General features: G+C 43.2%; 1 protein-coding gene across 1 annotated transcript in view; it reads right to left on the bottom strand.

Moving 5' to 3' along the window:
- Positions 1 to 23,750, bottom strand: part of LOC310800475 (transcription initiation factor TFIID subunit 4-like) — a gene marked incomplete at its 5' end in the record, with an annotated part of 35,230 nt that overhangs the window by 7,462 nt on the left and 4,018 nt on the right. The window contains 10 exons of the mRNA XM_083663074.1: positions 4,935 to 5,060; positions 8,944 to 9,074; positions 10,486 to 10,655; positions 15,123 to 15,228; positions 16,269 to 16,344; positions 17,961 to 18,173; positions 18,791 to 18,880; positions 19,103 to 19,225; positions 21,837 to 22,028; positions 23,241 to 23,333. Coding sequence (XP_083519200.1) covers positions 4,935 to 5,060; positions 8,944 to 9,074; positions 10,486 to 10,655; positions 15,123 to 15,228; positions 16,269 to 16,344; positions 17,961 to 18,173; positions 18,791 to 18,880; positions 19,103 to 19,225; positions 21,837 to 22,028; positions 23,241 to 23,333 — 1,320 coding nt within the window. The remainder of the gene's footprint in view (positions 1 to 4,934; positions 5,061 to 8,943; positions 9,075 to 10,485; positions 10,656 to 15,122; positions 15,229 to 16,268; positions 16,345 to 17,960; positions 18,174 to 18,790; positions 18,881 to 19,102; positions 19,226 to 21,836; positions 22,029 to 23,240; positions 23,334 to 23,750) is intronic.

The following is a 23,750-nucleotide window of genomic DNA, read 5'->3' as shown; positions in this document are numbered from 1 at the left end:
CTGTAAGCTATTTCATTGTTGTTAGAGATAAGCCCCACCAATGTGGTATCATCGGCAAACTTAAACATTTTAACAGACGAGGAGTGGGAAACACAGTCGTTTGTGTAGATAGAGTACAACAAAGGGGACAAAACGCAACCCTGGGGGGCCCCAGTATTAACAGTCAAAGACTTGGAGAACTTATTACCAACTCTGACCACCTGCGTCCTCCCCTGCAGGAAGTTCACTATCCAATTACACAGGGATTTTTGGACTCCTAGTTGAAGAAGTTTGTCATGCAGCCTGGATGGTAAAATCGTATTAAATGCAGAGCTGTAGTCAACAAACAGGACTCTGGCATACGTGGCTGGTGCCTCAAGATGTTGGAAAACTGAGTGCAAGCATAGTGACACTGCATCGTCAACAGACCTTTTCGCCCTGTATGCAAACTGATAGGGCTCGAGAACAACAGCATCAGACAAGTGATTACAGACAAGGCGCTCAAAGACTTTCATTATTACAGATGTGCGCGACAGGTCTGTAGTCATTCAAACAGTTAGGATGTGATTTTTTGGGCACAGGGACAATAACAGTCTTAAAGTCTTAAAACTTCAAACATGCAGCACCCCCTTCCCCTGATTTCTGAATCCAAGTACCCCCTTTATCCGACTACAACATTTTGCATAGAAAACTGCAGGAGAAAACTACAGCATTATGATGCAGTGAACGATGGACCACCCTTTGAAGAATATAACATTACAAATAAGAAATACAGTGAAAGAGTTGCAATTAGTGCCTCCTGAGCAGATTTATTTTAACGATTCATTTATTTTCAAGATTTATTCTTAATTTTTTTCCATTTTCCCCTTTCTCTCAAGTACCTGTAGTACCTCCACGTACCCCTAGGGGTATGCTTAGCCCAGTGAAGTGATGCACCTCATGTTGTCGGTGGAAACGTGTTAGAAAAGTGAACTATGACCCCCAACTATGCATTTTATTTTCCCTTTTCACACTATAGCAGTTGTTCAATTCTTGGAAGAAGCCTCAAAGCTAAAATATTCATTTTTGTCACAAAGATTAAAAACAGTCTTCGATATCATAAATCATGACATGACCCCACTGTGTTAGATGGTTTGAGATTTACAGAGAAGCTGACAGACAGTAGATATCCTCAGCCTGGCTACAGCTGGAGGAAAGCTCCTTATCTTTACGTTTTGTTTTCTTCCTATTTCTATATTATTGTTGTATGAAAAAATATACATATACATATATGTATTATATATACATACATACATACATATATATATATGTACAGTATATATGTATATATATATATATATGTATATATATATATATATATATATAAAATATTATATGATTATTATATATATATATATATTATAGGATATTCCATCCATATTTAGTGTAATCCTGCCTCTTGGAAAAATAAAGAATTATGCACATGTTTACATATTTCTATTATTGTTGTTAGACTGTTGTATAAGGCACATATTTTACATATTTCTATTTCTTATTCCTATTTTCTTATAATTTCTCTATGCTTATATATATTTATCTTCTAGAATGTGAGCCACTGCAACGTAACCTAATAATTACCCTGGGGATCAATAAAGCCTTTCTGATTCTGATTAAAACAAGTGACTGTACACAGAATTAAGAAGAGTTTCACTTCCAATTGGAGAAAAAACAACCTTTAAATGAATGCTAATTGAGCAGAGTAATGCTAATTGTGCGTATCCCTTTAAGACCGCGAACCGCGTTAACGCGGTTCACGGTCTTAAAGGGATACACACAAATGCTGCATCAGGTATCAATGGGTTAATACAGTCAGGGAATATTCTTCAATACAAACATACAATCACCTCCTCAATGACATCTCTAATTAGCTTTGTGTGTGTGTGTGTGTGTGTGTGTGTGTGTGTGTGTGTGTGTGTGTGTGTGTGTGTGTGTAATGATGTCTTTAGAAGGTCACTTCTGTAATTATCTCTGCTTTCCTGTGTCTCTTTACCCCATGGGAAACACACACACACACACACACACACACACACACACACACACACACACACACACACAAACGAACAGAGGACACCTATAAATGGAATGTAACAAGGTTTGTAAACTGGATAATAAGTGTGTGTTTGTTTGCTTTAGCTATTCATGTATAAACATGTTTATATTGGCGGTATGGTTTATACAAATTATTCTGCAGCTGTCATACGTTAATAGAGAACCTCCTTACTGTCAACTAATGCTAAATTAGTGATAGCCTAGGTTAATGCAGCACTAATAACGTTAGCGGCACAGTCTGACGAACAAACAAAGTGAGACCGATCCATAGTGCCCCCTTTGGTGGGGGACAACAAGGACATACAATTTATTTCAAATAGCCTTGATACAGAAAGTATGCATCAGTGTGTATGGGTCTATGTTTATAGATGCATGTGTGTGTATAAATGTATTTATTCATGCAGCTTTGCATTAGCCCCCATGGTCTTCTGCTATTCCAACTTCAACTCACTTCCTGTATTTGTGTCACATGTTTTTTTGCCCATGGTTTTCCATGGCCACGCCCACTTAGGAGACTTTCGGCAGGTCCGAGTCTATTGGAGTCAATGGGAGGAGTGAACGTGATCTCAGATTATGACAGATTATTTCGCCCCCATATTCATCAAAGTAAATATTCTTCCTTTTTCGGAAGCCACATAATCTTCTGAACATTCTGACACTAAAATGGCATTTTTCAAACAGACAGTTCAGGAAAAAATTTACTTTGTTCGAGACCTGTCTCAGTCTCAGTCAGCAACATACTCTCGCGAGATTTGGCAACAGGAGCTCACGTTAGCAGGGAACTAAAGCTACATGTGAAGTTCGTACATGTAGGAGCTAAATCTGTGGTTTGAATTTTTTTTTTATTGAATATCTTAGTTACAACTAGGGGTGCACAGACCGATCGGCACGCAATCTGTATCGGCCGATTTTGACCTCAAATATGTGATCTGCTGATTGCAGATATTACTTTATTGTCGCCGATTGCATAGCCGATCATGCTGCACGTGAGAAACATGAGGCAGCCCATTTTCATGTCTTCAATGTCTATCGTTTAACTTTCATATTGTGCTCCAACGTTTATATCATTGTGTTGCAAAGCACACGCTTTGCTTTCTTCAGTGTACTCACCTCCACACAGCCACACACCACACCAGACTGTCAACACACACCTTGCGTCTTTGAATCACACACATCAGCTGGTGATGAGCAGACTCAGCAGAGAGAAGTTACCTCCAGTCCTCCCGCCTACCGAGGCATTTGCATGCTGTTAAGTCCGTGTTTGATCCATATTTGCGTGTATCCTCGTAACGTTAATAGCTCCGGTTAGCTTTAGCCGATTTAGCTTATAAATCGATAAAATAGTTTCCTTGGCTTGAAGTTATTTTTCTTGTGTAACAGGGAAATCCCGGAATGGAGTTTTTTTGTTGATTGAACTGAACTTCCTTGAACTGGTAACATGGAAATCCCCAAGTGGAATATTTGTGTTCCTTTATAAACTGAACTGAGGGAACTGGACTGAACTACTAGCCATTTAGTTCAACACAGTCTTGTGCTCCAATTATCTCACACACAAAAAATCATGTTGGCGGTTTCCTTTAGCCTACACAGTATAAAATATTGATGTAGAAAAAAAAGAAAATGTGCTGCACTTTCAATTTGATGCATGAAATGTAGGCCTATATGTCAAATGGAAACTGTTCTATAATAGACTGCTATAGCTGCTTAAAAAATAAAAAAATAAAAAAATAATATATATATATATATATATATAGATAGATAGATATCGGTGATCGGTAATCGGTGATTGGTCGATGATCGGTTGGGCAGATATTCTCATAGGTGATCGGCAATTGGTGATCGGTGGCAAAAAACGTGATCGGTGCACCCCTAGTTACAACTATATTGATCTAACAAGGGGCGGCTTTGTGTTTATATGTGTGGTTTGTGTGGAGTTTGGGAACTTACGACCTCTAGTTCAAGTTAGCTTGCTAGGTCAGCACTAACCCGGCGTCACCAGGCACAGTCCTCTCACAACACTTCAGGGGAGAGGTGACCACATGACCATTTAGGAGACTTGCTAGTACCATTTCCTACAATTGGCGGAGCCTGCAGGACTGTATGTCGAGTAATATTCCACAGAACACCAGTCGCATCACAGAGCACGAGCTGTGCTGCAGAAACATCATGAAACTACAGAGTTCTGCAGGAAACCAAACACAGTGCTGTGCTGCCACCTCGTGTCAGTGCAGGACAGCTGATCCTGCACTTCCTCCCTGTCCCAGAGGGGGGCTTGAAGTGGTTGGGTGTGATGTCAATTAACTTAACTTATGTTAAGTTAATTGGTTCATATATTATTTTTCATTTATAGGTTTATAGGTATTGGCAATAATTATTTTACCACAATCAACAGGTTAAAGAAATGCCATATTTGCATAGTTGTGACTTATCCTATGCACTTTGTAATGTGGCTATGGAATTGTTTCATTTACTTAATTTTTCCCTCCAACTTTGATTTACTCAAATGCAGTTCAACATGATTTACACTTTCATCACAGCTTACAGGCCTATTCTATTATCTATTATCTTACAGGCCTATTCTATTTGTGTGTGTGTTAAATGGAACATCCCTAATTGTACTTGATCATTACATCATTGCTCTTATTTTATTTATTAGGCAGAAAGTTAGCTCTATGTAAAGGTAATTTATTATGCGTGACCCACTAAAAGAAATACATAATTTAAGTTGATAGCTGAATATGTTCTGTCTCCATATAATCTCTGTTTTAATATTAAAGACGGGTGACCTATGCATGTATATAGGCATGTTTGTTTGCATACTTGTGTACACGTACAATTATATACAGTGTGTGTGTGTGTGTGTGTACCTTGGCAGCCTTCAGCAGCATCTCTCTCTCTTGGTCGTCCTTCCTCTGCTTCTCCATCCTCTCCAGCTGCTCAAAGAAACGCAGCTGAGAGCGAACATCTGACGACTGCTCATACACCTCCTCGTCCTGATGGAGAGAGAGAGAGAGAGAGAGAGAGAGAGAGAGAGAGAGAGAGAGAGAGAGAGAGGGTGATGAGAGAAGAGACAGACCGGGGGGGAGTGGGTGGAGGTTGAGTTCAGGTCAGTGACGCTCCACCTGTGGTTAACATCTTCATGAAAACTAGACACTGGTCTGTGAGATTTAAAGGTCTCACATCATGCTATTTGTAAGTGTATAAAACACGTCTCATGGGTCTATAAAACAAGGTTATGGATTCTGTTGCAGAAAAAACCTCTCTAATCTAGCGTCTGTGTCTTCTCTATGTGCTCTGTCATGAACTAAGCACTGTTTTGATAAGATGATCTGTTGGGATGTCCATCCATCGTTGGTGCAGTTGATTGTTTTCTGTAATTTTTTCCATTCTACACAGCAGCTCTGCTACAGACAACAAGGTTTGCTCTCCCACATTCAGGTGGCGGGGCTGTTGGTGGGCAAATGAGAGTTACGTTGTGATGTCACAAAATCACACAAGTCAAAACAAGTTGAACTGGAGCAGCTCCATAAAGCAGGCTGCGGATGGGTTTATCTGTGCGTGCAGCTCCATAAAGCAGGCTGCGGATGGGTTTATCTGTGCGAGCAGCTCCATAAAGCAGGCTGCGGATGGGTTTATCTGTGCGAGCAGCTCCATAAAGCAGGCTGCGGATGGGTTTATCTGTGCGTGCAGCTCCATAAAGCAGGCTGCAGATGGGTTTCTCTGTGCGAGCAGCTCCATAAAGCAGGCTGCGGATGGGTTTATCTGTGCGTGCAGCTCCATAAAGCAGGCTGCGGATGGGTTTCTCTGTGCGAGCAGCTCCATAAAGCAGGCTGCGGATGGGTTTCTCTGTGCGAGCAGCTCCATAAAGCAGGCTGCGGATGGGTTTCTCTGTGCGAGCAGCTCCATAAAGCAGGCTGCGGATGGGTTTCTCTGTGCGAGCAGCTCCATAAAGCAGGCTGCGGATGGATTTCTCTGTGCGTGCAGCTCCATAAAGCAGGCTGCGGATGGGTTTCTCTGTGCGTGCAGCTCCATAAAGCAGGCTGTGGATGGATTTCTCTGTGCGTGCAGCTCCATAAAGCAGGCTGTGGATGGGTTTCTCTGTGCGTGCACATAATTGCTTGAGTCAATGTGAGTTTTGCATGATTTGAGAAGTTGTTTTGCACTCATTTTATGAAGAAACAGGTGACCTTGAAACTTAAGCGCTTTTAAACTTTTGCATTGAGCACTCGTGTGGCTGTACTGCTGTACTGCGCCTGCATATCAGCAGGCATAGAAAGAGAGAGGGAGATGAAATGTGAATCAAACCTTAAGTAGAGGCCTTATTCACCTTATTCTTTGCACATATAAGGACGCTTCTGCATGACGTCATTTTGTAATCGTCCTTCCGTTTTAGACACGGAAGTAGATTACGCCTACCGTAGTCATTTTTAGACTTGCCAAAAAGCTGTTTTCAAGCAAAAAAACAAACTGTTATAAAGTTTTAATATTTTGTCGGATGAGAACGTAACATTCATGTGATGAGTTTATCAGAATAACGCCTATTTGGACATTTTTAACGAGCAGCGAGGAGCGCTGGCTGTGTGACCGACTGTCAACCCCAATAGACCAAATCAGCGGGGATGTTTACATTTACTTCCGGGTACCCCTGGGTCCACACATTATAATGGCGGTGGACGGCACAAACTGACGTGTTGAAGACAAAAACAGACAAAGAAGACAAAAATGGTTCGTCCGTGTTGTGTTGTTGTTTAATATCATTCATAAGAACACTTTCACTAACGTTAGTGGAGACCAGACTAGCTAATTTACCTGTTGGACCAGACCAGAGTAGACTTGAAGCTAAATTAAATTAACGTGGCGTCAGTAGCTCTTTCTCGCCGAGGAGAGCCTGGTGACGCGAGGTTAGTAGCTCTGTCTGTAACGTTAACAAGTCTGCAAAAAAACAGCGAGTTTGACAGACAAACAAACGTTATTAGCTAGCTAACACTACATAAAACAAACACAGAAGAAAGGCTAGATACGTCGGACAAGCATGTTTACCAACCGTTTAACCATTTAAATTGAAAGTAGTCGGCCGAAAACAACGAGAGGGTTTGACAGCATTTATTTGACAACACGCACATTTAAACCTGCCGCCTTCCCCAAGTGGAACCCGGAAGTAAATTTGTTTACATGGTGACGTCACGGTGATTTGGTCTATAGTAGGCTACTGCCTGGCAGTGAGAAAACACTGTCAACGTGATTTTGTAACTAACGTTAAATGCCGACGGGGTACAGCTATTGGCTCCTCGCAGCAGTAACGCTATGAACATGTAACTGAAGTTGGCCGCAGTGTAGCTTCTGAATGTTGCCAAACTTCATAGTGACATTTTGTTTCAAAATTGGCCGCCAACTAGCACTGAACCGGAAGAACAAATACATTGCGTCGACGCGGAAGAGAGAAAAAGTGGGGGTGGTGAATAAGGTGAATATATTTTCTGAAAACAAGTTGGTCTAACGTTAATGTCAATGACGACAATAATGTTATAAAAAGCAGCCTACAGCTGATTGACACGCCGTCATCCAACTCGCTTTCCAAACGGACAACAGGCTAATTAAACTTCACAAGCACAGCTGAGAATATCAGCTTAACGTTATTAAAGTGGAAGAAAGGGTAAGGATATATTCTTGTTAGTGACCTGTAGCCTTCATCTGAGAACTGAAAGCCAGTGTTCTTTTAATGCTGTTGATTCATTCCGGGTCATTGTTTGATTGACGGGTCACAGAAGCATGGTTGGCACAGCCTGGGAATTTATGGCAATATCAAGATTATAGAGACTATAGCCTGCTATCAATTGTTTCTCAGCTCAATAAACACAGATCTAACATTTGTCCAGAATTTATTCCAATTGTCCGGGAAACTGAAATCATGCCGGACACGTTGTCCAGCCCCGTTTTTCTCTGGCGGAAACGCTGCCACCCACCACAATCTCTCCAAATCCTGTGGGAAACACTGAAACATCCGGTTTGAAATCCCTCTGAGTTTACACTTCTGACAACGTGACTTGGGAAAATAAAACAGATGTGCTCCTCCTCAGACAGTTTTAAACACTATTGGAGGACTACAGCATATGAGTTTCAAATCTAATAATCCACTAGTTGAAAAATATGACATCTAAATTAATAAAATGAATGCTGGCAGAAAGTACACTATGGGTTACTGTTACAGGTATGATGACGGCTCTGAAGACATTGCTTATAAAATAGTTTTGGTTTTGAGGAGGGAATCATCTGCAGTTTTGAAATATTGATTGAAGAAATCTTTCCAAAATCAATATATAGACGGTTTTCACACAATTGAGTAGGCAGCAGTTTGAAACCTAGTTTATTTCCTGTCAACTATTGTATTAGCAAACACTGCAACAGGTAAGCTAGGGCCAGGGCAATTTAAAATGTTTATGTTGTCAAATTAAAACCGTCACACACACACACACACACACACACACACACACACACACACACACACACACACACACACACACACACACACACACACACACACACACACACACACAGGACCCAAATCTTCAAATCTGCAACATGCTCATTCTGACATATGTATGTGGATGATGTTTGTGGTGGGTCTGGATGTTTGTGGTCTGGATGTTTGTGGTCTGGATGTTTGTGGTCTGGATGTTTGTGGTCTGGATGTTTGTGGTGGGTCTGGATGTTTGTGGTCTGGATGTTTGTGGTGGGTCTGGATGATGTTTGTGGTGGGTCTGGATGTTTGTGGTGGGTCTGGATGTTTGTGGTGGGTCTGGATGTTTGTGGTCTGGATGTTTGTGGTGGGTCTGGATGATGTTTGTGGTGGGTCTGGATGTTTGTGGTGGGTCTTGCCTTTCCCCCGTCGGCGCGGTGCTGAGCGACGGCCGACACCTTCTCCAGCAGAGAGCGTAGTCTGGTCTGGGTGGCGTGGGAGATGTAGTTCACCACCTCCAGCGGCACCTCACTCACACCCAGCTTCTTAGCTGAGGAAGGGAAGGGACACCAGAGAGAACGTTATAGAAGCTCTCTGTCTGCACTGTGCCACTAGTCTTGGAGGAACAGATTTGGCCAGTGGGGTGCGACATGGGTACTGCAGAAACAAAGTGGTATCATTGAACTCAATGGGGAAATCACCCGACTTCTCTCCCGGTCTATGTCTTAAATAAACACTTTCCAAATGAGTTTATGGTCTGAAGCAACAATTTCAGGTCTTTTTCATGCTCTCATGCTCTGTTTTCTAAATTATGGTCCCATTTTGAGGGTAATAGACGATAAATACATTGGAGAAATAAGAACAGTAATACTTCTAACTATCAGAAACAGAGTTATCTTTATGATATTTTAATAACGTTAGTAGACACGTAACTGTATAGATCCCCGTTATGAGGTCAGTTTATCAAAAATAACACATATTTTGAAATCGGATTTACTTTGTGGAGGCACTCACCACACGATGAAATGTTAATCCAAAATGCACATAATCTGTCTTTTTGGAAGGAAAAGAGGTCGGCGGCCATGTTTGGAAAGTAGTGCCGGATACCTCTTTTCCTTCCAAAAAGACCAATTATGTGCATTTTGGCTTAATATTTCATCGTGTGGCGAGTACCCGAAGCACAACATGTATTTTGGCGCCGTGAGATGTGTGTTTTGGCAGATTTTTAACAGCTGTACCATTAGCTTCCATTCTATGGCGATAATTACTAACTTCACGACTGTAGCTCACTGTGAACTGAGTGGACAGTGCCGGTAAGGCATGGTGTATCTTGGTTATGTTGGGGGGATGTGGCAAATGAGCTAAACTTCCAAAAAAGTGGTGTATCCCTTTAAATGTAACCTAGAAATACCATGTGCACCAGCAACAGCTGTTTTGAACAGTGTTTGAAAGGCGTGTTTCAGCCTCTAGCATTCTGCTTCTGTCCTTGGACTAATTTTAAACCCAAACCCCAGATCTCAATGGATTCTTTCACCAACAGTGTTAGTAGGCACAAACGCTTAAAGGGGACGCGGTGCCGTCCTGGTCATGTGACCCGGTACCGGCGGACACCGGCCAGGTTGAGTGGACTGCAGCAGAGAGACAAACAGCCAGCAGCCCAAACACAGCTAGCCCACTCCTTAACATAACAAGGAGCATCGCACATCAATCAATGTGTCTTCACCACCAATAGATGTTGTCAGATGTTGACAGAAGCCCTCTCTATACCCTCCTACAGGCCACAGTACCCCACAGGCCACAGTACCCCACCCACAGGCCACAGTACCCCACAGGCCACAGTACCCCACAGGCCACAGTACCCCACAGGCCACAGTACCCCACAGGCCACAGTACCCCACAGGCCACAGTACCCCACAGGCCACAGTACCCCACAGGCCACAGTACCCCACAGGCCACAGTACCGGTGTCCATGATGCGTCGGTGCAGCAGGCCGGTGGGCAGGAAGGCTTCGTCCTTACAGGAGCGGATCTTGGTGCCGACGAGCTCCGAGCTGGTGGCCAGGATGCGGGCGTTCTCCTCGTTGAGGTTGACGCCAGCCATGGACGCCACGTCGTTGATGTCGTCGTCATCTCTGAGGACAGCAGACAGAGCGCAGCGGTTAGCAGGCAGGCTGAGGGGCGCGAGGCCGCTCTTTATGAGTCATTATTACCGCCAAATATCACAGGAGAAATGTCCGTTCTACCACTCTCACCAAATATCACAGGAGAAATGTCTGTTCTACCACTCTCACCAAATATCACAGGAGAAATGTCCGTTCTACCACTCTCACCAAATATCACAGGAGAAATGTCTGTTCTACCACTCTCACCAAATATCACAGGAGAAATGTCTGTTCTACCACTCTCACCAAATATCACAGGAGAAATGTCCGTTCTACCACTCTCACCAAATATCACAGGAGAAATGTCTGTTCTACCACTCTCACCAAATATCACAGGAGAAATGTCCGTTCTACCACTCTCACCAAATATCACAGGAGAAATGTCTGTTCTACCACTCTCACCAAATATCACAGGAGAAATGTCTGTTCTACCACTCTCACCAAATATCACAGGAGAAATGTCCGTTCTACCACTCTCACCAAATATCACAGGAGAAATGTCTGTTCTACCACTCTCACCAAATATCACAGGAGAAATGTCTGTTCTACCACTCTCACCAAATATCACAGGAGAAATGTCTGTTCTACCACTCTCACCAAATATCACAGGAGAAATGTCTGTTCTACCACTCTCACCAAATATCACAGGAGAAATGTCTGTTCTACCACTCTCACCAAATATCACAGGAGAAATGTCCGTTCTACCACTCTCACCAAATATCACAGGAGAAATGTCTGTTCTACCACTCTCACCAAATATCACAGGAGAAATGTCTGTTCTACCACTCTCACCAAATATCACAGGAGAAATGTCTGTTCTACCACTCTCACCAAATATCACAGGAGAAATGTCTGTTCTACCACTCTCACCAAATATCACAGGAGAAATGTCCGTTCTACCACTCTCACCAAATATCACAGGAGAAATGTCCGTTCTACCACTCTCACCAAATATCACAGGAGAAATGTCCGTTCTACCACTCTCACCAAATATCACAGGAGAAATGTCTGTTCTACCACTCTCACCAAATATCACAGGAGAAATGTCTGTTCTACCACTCTCACCAAATATCACAGGAGAAATGTCTGTTCTACCACTCTCACCAAATATCACAGGAGAAATGTCTGTTCTACCACTCTCACCAAATATCACAGGAGAAATGTCTGTTCTACCACTCTCACCAAATATCACAGGAGAAATGTCTGTTCTACCACTCTCACCAAATATCACAGGAGAAATGTCTGTTCTACCACTCTCACCAAATATCACAGGAGAAATGTCTGTTCTACCACTCTCACCAAATATCACAGGAGAAATGTCTGTTCTACCACTCTCACCAAATATCACAGGAGAAATGTCTGTTCTACCACTCTCACCAAATATCACAGGAGAAATGTCTGTTCTACCACTCTCACCAAATATCACAGGAGAAATGTCTGTTCTACCACTCTCACCAAATATCACAGGAGAAATGTCCGTTCTACCACTCTCACCAAATATCACAGGAGAAATGTCTGTTCTACCACTCTCACCAAATATCACAGGAGAAATGTCTGTTCTACCACTCTCACCAAATATCACAGGAGAAATGTCTGTTCTACCACTCTCACCAAATATCACAGGAGAAATGTCTGTTCTACCACTCTCACCAAATATCACAGGAGAAATGTCTGTCCTACCACTCTCACCAACTGTGATATTTGGTGAGAGTGGTAGGAACGCGCATGGATGGAAACACGACTACTGTGACTTTGGGTTTCAGTCAGTGGCGATGCAGCGAGGTAAGAGCAGGCTGAGTCTCATCGACAGCATCAGTCTGTATCAGCACAGTAAAGAATGCCCTCAAGGCTATTATGGCGTGAATTAAACTGTTAGTGATGTATGGGGCCTGTCTGACAAGTTCTCTTCACATTAACATACACACATTACACACAACACACAACACACACATACATTAGAATAAAAACAAGAAAGATCACTAACCAGCCTCCTGGTTTACCACAAGAGTTGGCATAGCAAACAAACAGCATGGCGGCCTGTGACTTTACGGTAACTGTCAGCAACTTTTTTTGTTTTGAATAGGCCATCATCACAGTAGAGACACATGGTGTTCTATCATCACAGTAGAGACACATGGTGTTCTATCATCACAGTAGAGACACATGGTGTTCTATCATCACAGTAGAGACACATGGTGTTCTATCATCACAGTAGAGACACATGGTGTTCTATCATCACAGTAGACACATGGTGTTCTATCATCACAGTAGAGACACATGGTGTTCTATCATCACAGTAGAGACTAGGGGTGTCACAATATAACGTCCCACGAAATTTCGCGATAGTAAAACGTCACGATATGTATCGTTGAGATGAAATATCATATCGCAAAAAAAATCAAAAAAAAAATCAAAAAAAAAAAAATCAAAAAATAGACTAAGAAACGTCTTTGTTTGTTGAAGTTCAATGTGTGGAAAGTAGTTCAGTTGAACAAGTCTCTGAAGAGACACATGAGAAGTTATACAGGAGAGAAACCATTCAATTGAGTTTCTGGCAAAACTGTTTACTTGACAGGAAAAACTGAAGATGCATAAAAAATAGATTAAGAAAAGTTTTGTTGTTTGAGTTTGAAGAAAACCTGAAGATGCATAATGAGAATTTATACTGCTGAGAAACCTTTTAGTTCAAAGTAAATCTAAGTGACGGTGTAACTCATTCTATTTCAAGATAAGCCTTATCTCCAATCTCATGTTTTTTCTAGTTGTTATTGTAATAACAATTTCCCACAACAGCATGTTTTGTATTTGTGCATTTCAAATAAAATACTACTTTTCCAGTCATATATTGTCATTATTCAAGTTTAAAAAAATATTGTTAAAATCGTATCGTATCGTATCGTTATCGTGAACCCAGTATCGTGATACGTATCGTATCGTGAACTGAGTGTATCGTGACACCCCTAGTAGAGACACATGGTGTTCTATCATCACAGTAGAGACACATGGTGTTCTATCATCACAGTAGAGACACATGGTGTTCTATCATCACAGTAGAGACACATGGTGTTCTATCATCACAGTAGACACATGGTGTTCTATCATCACAGTAGACACATGGTGTTCTATCATCACAGTAGAGACACATGGTGTTCTATCATCACAGTAGACACACATGGTGTTCTATCATCACAGTAGACACATGGTGTTCTATCATCACAGTAGACACATGGTGTTCTATCATCACAGTAGACACACATGGTGTTCTATCATCACAGTAGAGACACATGGTGTTCTATCATCACAGTAGACACATGGTGTTCTATCATCACAGTAGAGACACATGGTGTTCTATCATCACAGTAGAGACACATGGTGTTCTATCATCACAGTAGAGACACATGGTGTTCTATCATCACAGTAGAGACACATGGTGTTCTATCATCACAGTAGAGACACATGGTGTTCTATCATCACAGTAGAGACACATGGTGTTCTATCATCACAGTAGACACATGGTGTTCTATCATCACAGTAGAGACACATGGTGTTCTAGTATGTCAATTGTCCAATCTTGAAACCACACAGTTCCTTCTTAATTGTGCATCTATCCTATTTCTTTTTTTTATTCTACACATGACACATGGGTGGACAATAAGACCGTAATAGCATGGTGTGGGGGGGTGTGGGGGGGGGGGGTACAACCTTTAATAACTCTATTTAAAGAGGCTGTTGGGAATGCAAGGGATCTATATAAATGTGAACCCATGAAAGTTTCCTACAGCAACTTTGAAGACATTGAAGCATTTTTAAGGGCTTAAATGTAGGAGGCTTTTTAAGACTCTTAAAGCACCTGCCGACAGCCTGCAGCCTCAGAGGTCACATGACTCTGCTCCATCTGGACCACAGCAGAACGACTTCAGACTTGGGAGATTTCTGCCTCCCTGATAACACAGAGCTGAGCTGCAGAAGGCAGATGCTGCCCTCATGTGGTCGATCTGTGTCACTACACTACATGTTGTCACTGGCAGCTCTCGACCCAAGTCAACAGCAGCTGTTCTCAACCTCTCTGGGCTATTGACCCCCCATGACATGAAGTCTATCCAGGCTCCCATATCACAATTAACTTCCATATCTTATTAATTCACTTCCATATCACAATTAACTTCATACCACATTTTCATGACTGCATTACTATGTAGTCATATGAACATGTGTTTTGTTTGACTAACAGCAAACCACTACAGAGCAACTGCATTACATCCCCTATGCATTTTTGTTGCCTTACTCACTTTTATCATTTTTAGTTTCAAGTTACATTTTTGCTGGTTTCTTTCAAGTTTACATAAATGATCAAGTTAGTATCATTCTTGAAAATGTAATTACTTTTACACTTCCCAGTGTACAAAATATATTTCAGCCAATGAGTTTATACTTCACCTGAATGTCCCGCCCCCTGGGTCACTCAGTTTCCTTTGATTGGCTTGGGATGCTAGGTGTGCGGGACTTCTGCCAGCCATAATCGTTGGTCCTCTCATAAGCGTACCTGGGGGGGGGGGGAGCAATAATAATCAATATGAGCAGTACTTTCTGGAGTCAAAGTCATCATTCAGACACCTGTAAACAGTTTACTCACTTTGGTTCTTTTCAACCAGAGCGTCAAACTTTGATTTGTTGCATTTTTGTACTTGGTTAGTTTACATTCACACTGCACAGTTATAATCCAGCCAAGGCTTGTAAACAAGTCACATGATTCACAAATGGCTTGTTCATTGGACAGTTTGGTAACTTGTCGTCCTGCCAGGTTAGAGACTTTGGTGGTGGGAGGGTTCAAGTCCATTTAATGATAACTTATCATGATGGACCTGTCTCTGTCTCTTCTTCTCTAGTGTTCACACCAGTTAAGACATGATGGACCTGTCTCTGTCTCTTCTTCTCTAGTGTTCACACCAGTTAAGACATGATGGACCTGTCTGTCTCTTCTTCTCTAGTGTTCACACCAGTTAAGACATGATGGACCTGTCTCTCTCTCTTCTTCTCTAGTGTTCACACCAGTTAAAACATGATGGACCTGTCTCTGTCTCTTCTTCTCTAGTGTTTACACCAGTTAAGACATGATGGACCTGTCTCTGTCTCTTCTTCTCTAGTGTTCACACCAGTTAAGACATGATGGACCTGTCTCTCTCTCTTCTTCTCTAGTGTTCACACCAGTTAAAACATGATGGACCTGTCTCTGTCTCTTCTTCTCTAGTGTTTACACCAGTTAAGACATGATGGACCTGTCTCTGTCTCTTCTTCTCTAGTGTTCACACCAGTTAAGACATGATGGACCTGTCTCTGTCTCTTCTTCTCTAGTGTTTACACCAGTTAAGATATGATGGACCCGTCTGTCTCTTCTTCTCTAGTGCTCACACCAGTTAAGACATGATGGACCTGTCTGTCTCTTCTTCTCTAGTGCTCACACCAGTGGTGTACTGCAGGTGGTGTACTGGAGGTGGTGTGGTGGGTGGTGTAGTGGAGGTGGTGTACTGGAGGTGGTGTGGTGGGTGGTGTAGTGGAGGTGGTGTGGTGGGTGGTGTAGTGCACCTTGCGGTCTGATGGACTGAGCCATGACCATGGGCATACGGGTCTGCAGCGTCTGCACACCTGGTCTCCTCACAGCCTGAAGGAGAAGAAGGAAGAGGAGGAGAAAAGAGAGACATGACATCAACAGGGCCCGAGCATGAGGCACATTTTAGTTTCTCTACCTGTTCTGGACCGCGGCCGCGCGCACGCCAGGGTAGGGAAGTAGCGGGGGCTCGGGGCAAAATGCCCCTAAAAAAGATAAAATTGCCGTTGGAATTGGGATGATGGGGGCTTCTAAATGCCTCCTAAAATAAAGAGTTTAATACTTTATGTATTTTAACGTTATTCTGTATTTGCAAAGCTCGACTCAAAAATGGACAGCTAGGCATCCGTACCATCCAAACACTATTGACAGTTTGAGCCTTCCCGCAGACGGCAAAAGAAGCAGTTTTATTAGCGAACGTGTATTGACGATGCGGTGCGATTTGCCCTGTGTAGTATCACTGTGTAGTTACACTGTGTAGTTACACTGTGTAGTTGTTCGAGCACATTGCTCGAGCTGTAAACAACGCTATCTTGGTGAGTACTCGACCAATTTGAAAAAAATATGTCACGATGAGTCCCTTAGACACATACAGTGTGGAAAATAGGGTCCAGGTTGAAAAAAAACGAAATTCTCAAACCCCCAGAATGTGCAACCCTAATAGATATCCAGTTAATTCGATACATAGCTAGTTAACACGTTGAGTGCCAATGACGAGATATCTCGGCTTACAGGATCCAACCGTTGAGTGCCAAAGACGAGATATCTCGGCTTAAAAAAAAAAAAAAAAATTTTGACGGTGGGACATCGATCAACCCCTTTTACGTCTCCTATACCAATATTGGAGGAAGAGAATGTGTATAATCTATTTTACCGACCAGCTAAGTGGCGACAGTGCTCTCCTGACTAGAGGAAGGCAAGCAAAAAGCAGCCATTCTCATGAAAATGGATTTGGCGAAAACGCTTTCGTTTTCGCGCTGATTGCTGGCGATGCGGGATTGCAAATTTGCATAATAGATTACAGGTGGAACACACTTTGAAACACGCAGCATAAATATGACCAGAATCGCAAAAGCTTCTTCAAAGCTCTCAACCAAAACTCCAAGAAGCGAGCGAGTCCATCCAGACTTCCTCAAACAGCGGCCGCGCAGACAGGCAGCAGCAGCAGCAAAGCAGTGAGACTGGTGACAAGCTTGTGACACGGCCGCTGCAGCCAACAAGAACGCCCACGGAGGGAGGAGTTGGAAGCAGAGGGGGGTTTCCTGCTGTTATGGAGGAAATTACTGTTCAAAACTATTGTTTAGATGTCTGACGTCTTACTGATGCCAAAAATGAATGGTTAAAGTGACTGTTCTATCGAATTTCACAAAAAGCCGTTTATCTCGGAATAATTTTTCTGACGCTGAAACCATGCTGTATTCAACTGCTAATGCTTACATAACTACTAACTCTACAAACTAACTCTTTTAGACAGAGAAAGCACACATTCTATTAGTTCTTTTGAGATATTGTGTGTTCACAAAATCTTAGCAGAAAAGAATCCTCGGGTCTTGAAAGATGAGCCAGAATCCTCAAAAAAACCCTCTGGCACAACCTACCTACAGTAAAAAAAAAACGTCTGGCAGTGAATGTGTTAAAAGGTCAAATCTGAAATGTCTAAATCATCATACCAAGGCTTGGTTTTGGAGTGGCGCGCTCAGCCTGACGGAGCTGGTGACGGGGCTGCTGGGAAGCCGCGGTCTGATGGTGGTGGGGGCAGCACAGGGGGCAGCACCGGGGGCAGCACCGGCGCTGGCCATCTGTGCGGCCGCGGCGGCGTTGGTGCTGAGGGTGAGAGCCTGCTGGTTGTTCAGCAGAGACTGGCGAAGGGCGGGAAGGCTTTTCTGTGGAGAGAAAGAAACACTTAAATATTATGAGGAGGATTCTTTCAAGGTTTGATTGATTAATCCAATAATGATGTATGTGAGGAAGTGAGTGAGTCATTGAGTTGGTGAGTGAGTTATTCATTCAATCAATCAATCAATCATGTGGATCTCATCTATCTCTAACGATTAGTAATACTGTCCAATTTTACAATATTTCAGCTGAAGGAGCGCTTCCGGCTTCACTAAGCAACAATCGGTGATTGCACTGCGGTGTGATTGCCCTGCAGTGTAACCTCACAATTGTTTTCCCGAGTGTGATTGACTGTATTTTATCTGTTTATCTTTTGACACAGCGGTCTGGCGTAGACAGAGACGACACCATCTCTCTCCACAGACAGAGATGGGTTGACTGGGTTCGATTCCCGCCTGGGACGCTGTGGGCGCTGAGGGTGTGTCCCCATTCCCATGTCCTCAGTGCCTACTGCCCAGGTGGGCTCGTCAAAAAGGACCTTTCTCTGTGGAGTTTGCATGTTCTCCCCGTGCTCCTCTGGGGTTTCGTCCAGATAGGATCCCCCCGCTAAAAACGTAAAAAATAAATTAATAAAATAAAATAAAATAGCACTGGGATGAGGTACCTTGAGGAAGGGGATGAGGTAGGGTTGTGGGGAGGACTTCAGCTCAGCCTGCAGCCGACTGGTGAACTCCTCAGGCTCAATCTTAGCATCCTGAACAAAGAGACATTAAGGTATCATTAGCTCAATCTTAGCATCCTGAACAAAGAGACGTTACGTTATCATTAGCTCAATCTTAACATCCTGAACAAAGAGACATTAAAAGGTATTGTTAGCCAAGCAATCGGTGGAAATCCAACATGGACTAAAACAACCTGAAAACCTGAAATAAATAAATGATAAAATAAATAAAATCAACTGAACATCTGGACTTACGAGTAGATCCTGCACCAGACTTTTCACATTCTTGGATGTGTCTGGGGAGGGGGAGTTGTGGGACGCCAGCTTGATCAGCGTGGCCAGGAAGTTCTTGCATTTCTTGACGTTTTCCTGCATCTCCTGTGAAATCATAAATCATTGAATGGAGCAGACTTGAAAGGGCAACAGCTCAGGAATGAACAGTTTATCAGTGGATAAGCTGATGACATTATCAGTGGATGTTACTGATGACATTACTGACTTTTGTTGTGATGAGCTTATTTTGTCTCTCATCTTTAACTATATTTAAAGGAATGGTTCACCCAAAACTTTGAATGCTGTCATCATCTCCTCCCCCTCATGCCAAATGAAACACAGGTGAAGTTAGCTCCTCCCCCTCATGCCAAATGAAGCACAGGTGAAGTTAGCTCCTCCCCCTCATGCCAAATGAAGCACAGGTGAAGTTTGTCCTTCTCCAAAACAACTGAAGTCAGTGGAGACCAGTTCTTCAGAGTTCCAAAAGGACCTATCTTTACACCATCATTTATGGCTCATTTCCACCACATATAAGTACAGCTCTACTCTACCTGGCCTTACTCGTCTCTCCTTGATATAGACTTTGCTTCCACAGCAAGTTTACTCGCCTCCGCCCACACCTGGTCGTCATAGCGACCGCATATCTGCCCTCCGCCCATAGCCAGTGTTGGGAACGTTACTTTAAAAAAGTAATTAGTTATAGTTACTCACTACTTGTTCCAAAAAGTAACTGAGTTAGTAACTGAATTACTCTATAATAAAAGTAACTAGTTACCAGGGAAAGTAACTATTTGCGTTATCTCCACCTTGAAAATGCCAAATTTTCATGGATTGCTGCAAACCTGAGGGTACCCTCACGGGCCCCTTGGGCCGACCAAAACGGGCCGAGGCCGGGCTTGTTTTTTATTTATTTTTAATTAATAGGTCCGGGGTCGGGCCGTTTCAATAATTCAATTAAATAATGTTGTATTAGCGTACTCGCTTGATTTTACACAGCGGAGCAGTCAGACAAAGAGGAGGAGAGGTGCACAGACACTCCCATAGCCACACACAGACCCTGTCCGTCCATGTACAGCGAGCGGACAGCTCCCGAACACAGAGAGAGAGAGAGAGAGAGAGAGTCAGAGAGACAGACAGAGAGAGGCTGCGCAGGACGGCCACGCGGCGACGCAGCACGCGGAACAGAGAGGGAGAGAGATGTGTCATTATATCGTAATATTGGCTTCGGGCCTCGCAACGGGCTGGATCGGGCACGGGTCTGCATGTCACGGGCCGGGGAGGGCTCGGGCCGAAATTTCAGCCCCGCGCAGCTCTCTACTCCGGACTCGCCATTTCTGCTGCTTCCTCGAATCCGTTTGGTGTGTCTGTGTGTGTGTGTCGCCCGTGTCCTGACTCCTGGCTCGTGTGTAACACTGGCTCCGATTGGCTACCATGAAACACATGACTCTGCCTTAGCCAATCATAATCGTTTATCTCGTTATAACCCACCCGGTCTCCTCACTTGACAACACTAGTGTAGGCTACGGGTAGTTTACTCAATCATTTCATAGTAACGCACCGCATTTAGCGTTCAGTAACGATAACGGCGTTGTAACGACGGAAACAGTAATTAGTTAGATTACCCCGTTACTGAAAAAATAACAGCGTTACCTAACGCCGTTCTTTTAAACGGCGTTATTCCAAACACTGCCCATAGCCCAAGTAGACTATAAAGTTAAAATTAAATCCATACATGGAACTTTTAAACTGGTTATGAAATATTGGTGCATGGTGTCTCTATATGACCTACATGGGCAATGAGATCATCGGCCAGGAGAATGGATATCAATTTGTGTTACTCAAACTCACATGCATACGCTGCATGAGGGACGGGGGTTACGCTACGGGGAGAAGGGAAGCCTCTACCCCGGCGGCCTCTCACCAGGAAAGGCAGCTGCTTCACTAAACCCCCGCCTCCGGCCTAGCAGAGCCGACGTAGCACACAACTGCAAGGGGTTCCCGAGCAGCTGACTTTTTCTCTCTCAAAACAATTGAAAACCACCGTCATGTTAAGGCTAAATAAATAAAAACGAAAAACGAAAAAAATTAAGGCTGAACAAGGAGATCGATTTTATTTCACCAGAGCCGAAGGAAGCAACACAAAAGACTGATGGAAATAACAGAAGAGAAGGTAAGTCCCACTAAACTGGTATCCAGCATTGACAGTAGATACAGTAAACACGATTCTGCCTGACCAATCAGTCGTCTGCAGTGTTTTCACGTCACCGTATGGTACCGGCTGGAACCTCAACAAAGCAGGGACCAAAACTAGCACGACTCAAACTCGACTCAACCCGGGCTGTCCAGGTTTTTGATCGGTGGAATGAGACAAAAAAGCGAGACGAGCTGGGCGGGGCCGCGTTGATACCAGCGGTGGAAATGGGCCATACGTGACAATCTGAACTACAGCTGACTGATTTGCAACAAATATTGTTTTGGAGATGAGATGGCTGCTACAAAGTTGTGTTGCAACCTCCCTGTGTGTTATATGGACTAACACATTTCACCTGTTTCTTTTGGCATGAGGGGGAGGAGATGACAGAATGAACTATTCCTTCAATAGCTCTGTAAAGCATGTGTGTGTGTGTTGACTTTAAAGCAGCTGATGAGTAGGTTGGTGTAAAGCATGTGTGTGTTGACTTTAAAGCAGCTGATGAGTAGGTTGGTGTAAACCCACCTGTGACAGCACGGTGGCTCTGGGCACAGGCGAGGCGATGGGAGCGGGCGTGGTGTTGGTCAGGGGGACGGTGGACGGCACGCCGGCAGGCTTGGCCAGGCCCTGCCCCCCCGCTGTGATCACCGTCTGGGGCTTCTGAGGCGTGCTCATCTTCACCGACACAGACGCACCACCGGGGGCAGTGGCGGGCTTCTGAGGAACCGACAGAACCACCAAGGAGGGAAGTTACCACCAGCCAAATGTTGATTCACTTTTAGCTGACCCTTTCGACAATTCGTCAAAATGTATTGAAAAAAGATAGATGTAATCATTTCTTAAATGCATAACATATTTTTAGCAAATGAAATCTTAATTTTAAATCATTTTTGTTGCCATTTATTTGAAAAATAATAACTATTAATATATTAATAATAACTTCACTCCGGTCTGCGCTTGTGAGTTCAAAGGGAGGCGAGGCTGCCACACACCGCTCCTTTAACATTAAATGTGTCTTTGCATCCAAGAACGTGAAATTAAATAACTTGAAAAATAATCCAAATAAAGAATCAGTTATAAAAAATAATTATATATAAAAAAAATAACAGCTGGCTGGTCGGTTCTGTCCGTTTCATCACAGCCATAAGTTTATTTGCGTCAGGACTTCACTGATATAAGCGCTCGGCTGCATGTGCAAAGTTTAAGCCAAGTTGCGATCAACCTTGTGACCTTGTCCTCGCTGAGGGGGCTTCTCATGGCTGTTTGGATCTTGTTCTGGACCATCGTTACATTTCAAACAGAACCGGCCCGGGGATGTCTGCTTTCACATTTCAGTCTCCTGTGTCAAGTTGGGATGCTGCAGTGTGGCGCGTGGCACTACAGTTAAAGAGCGTCTGCTATAGGTTTCCCTTTTGTACCAAACCACTCAACATAACAGCGGGTGAACATATATATAGATATAAGTCTATATTTAAGTTGTAGCCGATTGGTCACACAATATTAGGCTATTTTATATAAGGAATTTATTTATTTGGCATGTTTCCAACCGGCCACTTGAGCCGACGTTCTTTTAATTTGCCGGCTCATGGCAACAAATACCGGCTAAAACTCGGCTAACGGAATCCCTGCCTCTCATGCTGCCAGGTTAGATGTGATTTAAGCTGTCTGGAGCCTCCCTGACTGTAACTTGCCTTGTCTGACTTGTCTGTCTCTTTGCTGTAAGAGACCTTTTCCCGTCTTCACACCCGTTTAGATCACAAGAGGAAAGAGTTGACTCTCAGTCCAGACTCCATTCCATTACATTACATTACATTACATTACATTACATTACATGACAGTGACGATACATTACAGACTCCATGTTGTTCTACTAGAATTTGAAGCATTTCAAGCAACTGGGTGGAGAACAGAAGCCTGGAAAACACCCACCTGTACAGCTGTGGTGGAGGGAGAGGGAGACTGAACCATTCTGGTCTGGCCGGGGGACGCTAGGCGGACGGTCTGGGTCGTACCAGGAGCCTGCTGAGGAGGAGGGAGAACAGACCGGGAGATGTAACAGCAAAGCATGATATATCATATCACTATCATACTATGCATTGGATATACTGTACACTGCATGCTCATTTGAAAGTCACTCTCAGTAGGTTACAGGAATAAGCCGCATTTTTGGAAGGATGTCCCATCGGTGTATTGCGAGTACCTGTATTCTACAGTATATTAGTTTGAGTATTGTTTGTATATCTAGTACTCAAACTAGATGTATTATTGGAATTGTATACTTTGACATACATTTCTTTAATTTCCACTCCACTTAGCACAGAAAAGAGCATAATTGAATAGAATAGAAAGGAAAGTATATAGACGAGTACTTTACATGAATTTTAGACCAGAAATCCCATAGAAATGTATCTTACACTGATTTATAAATGTATCTTACAC

The sequence above is a fragment of the Poromitra crassiceps genome, assembly GCF_964638095.1.
Source record: "Poromitra crassiceps genome assembly, chromosome: 30".
In the NCBI taxonomy this organism is placed as follows: Eukaryota; Metazoa; Chordata; class Actinopteri; order Beryciformes; family Melamphaidae; genus Poromitra; species Poromitra crassiceps.
Note: the sequence above shows the minus strand (reverse complement) of the source record. Positions and strands in the feature narration are given on the sequence as shown.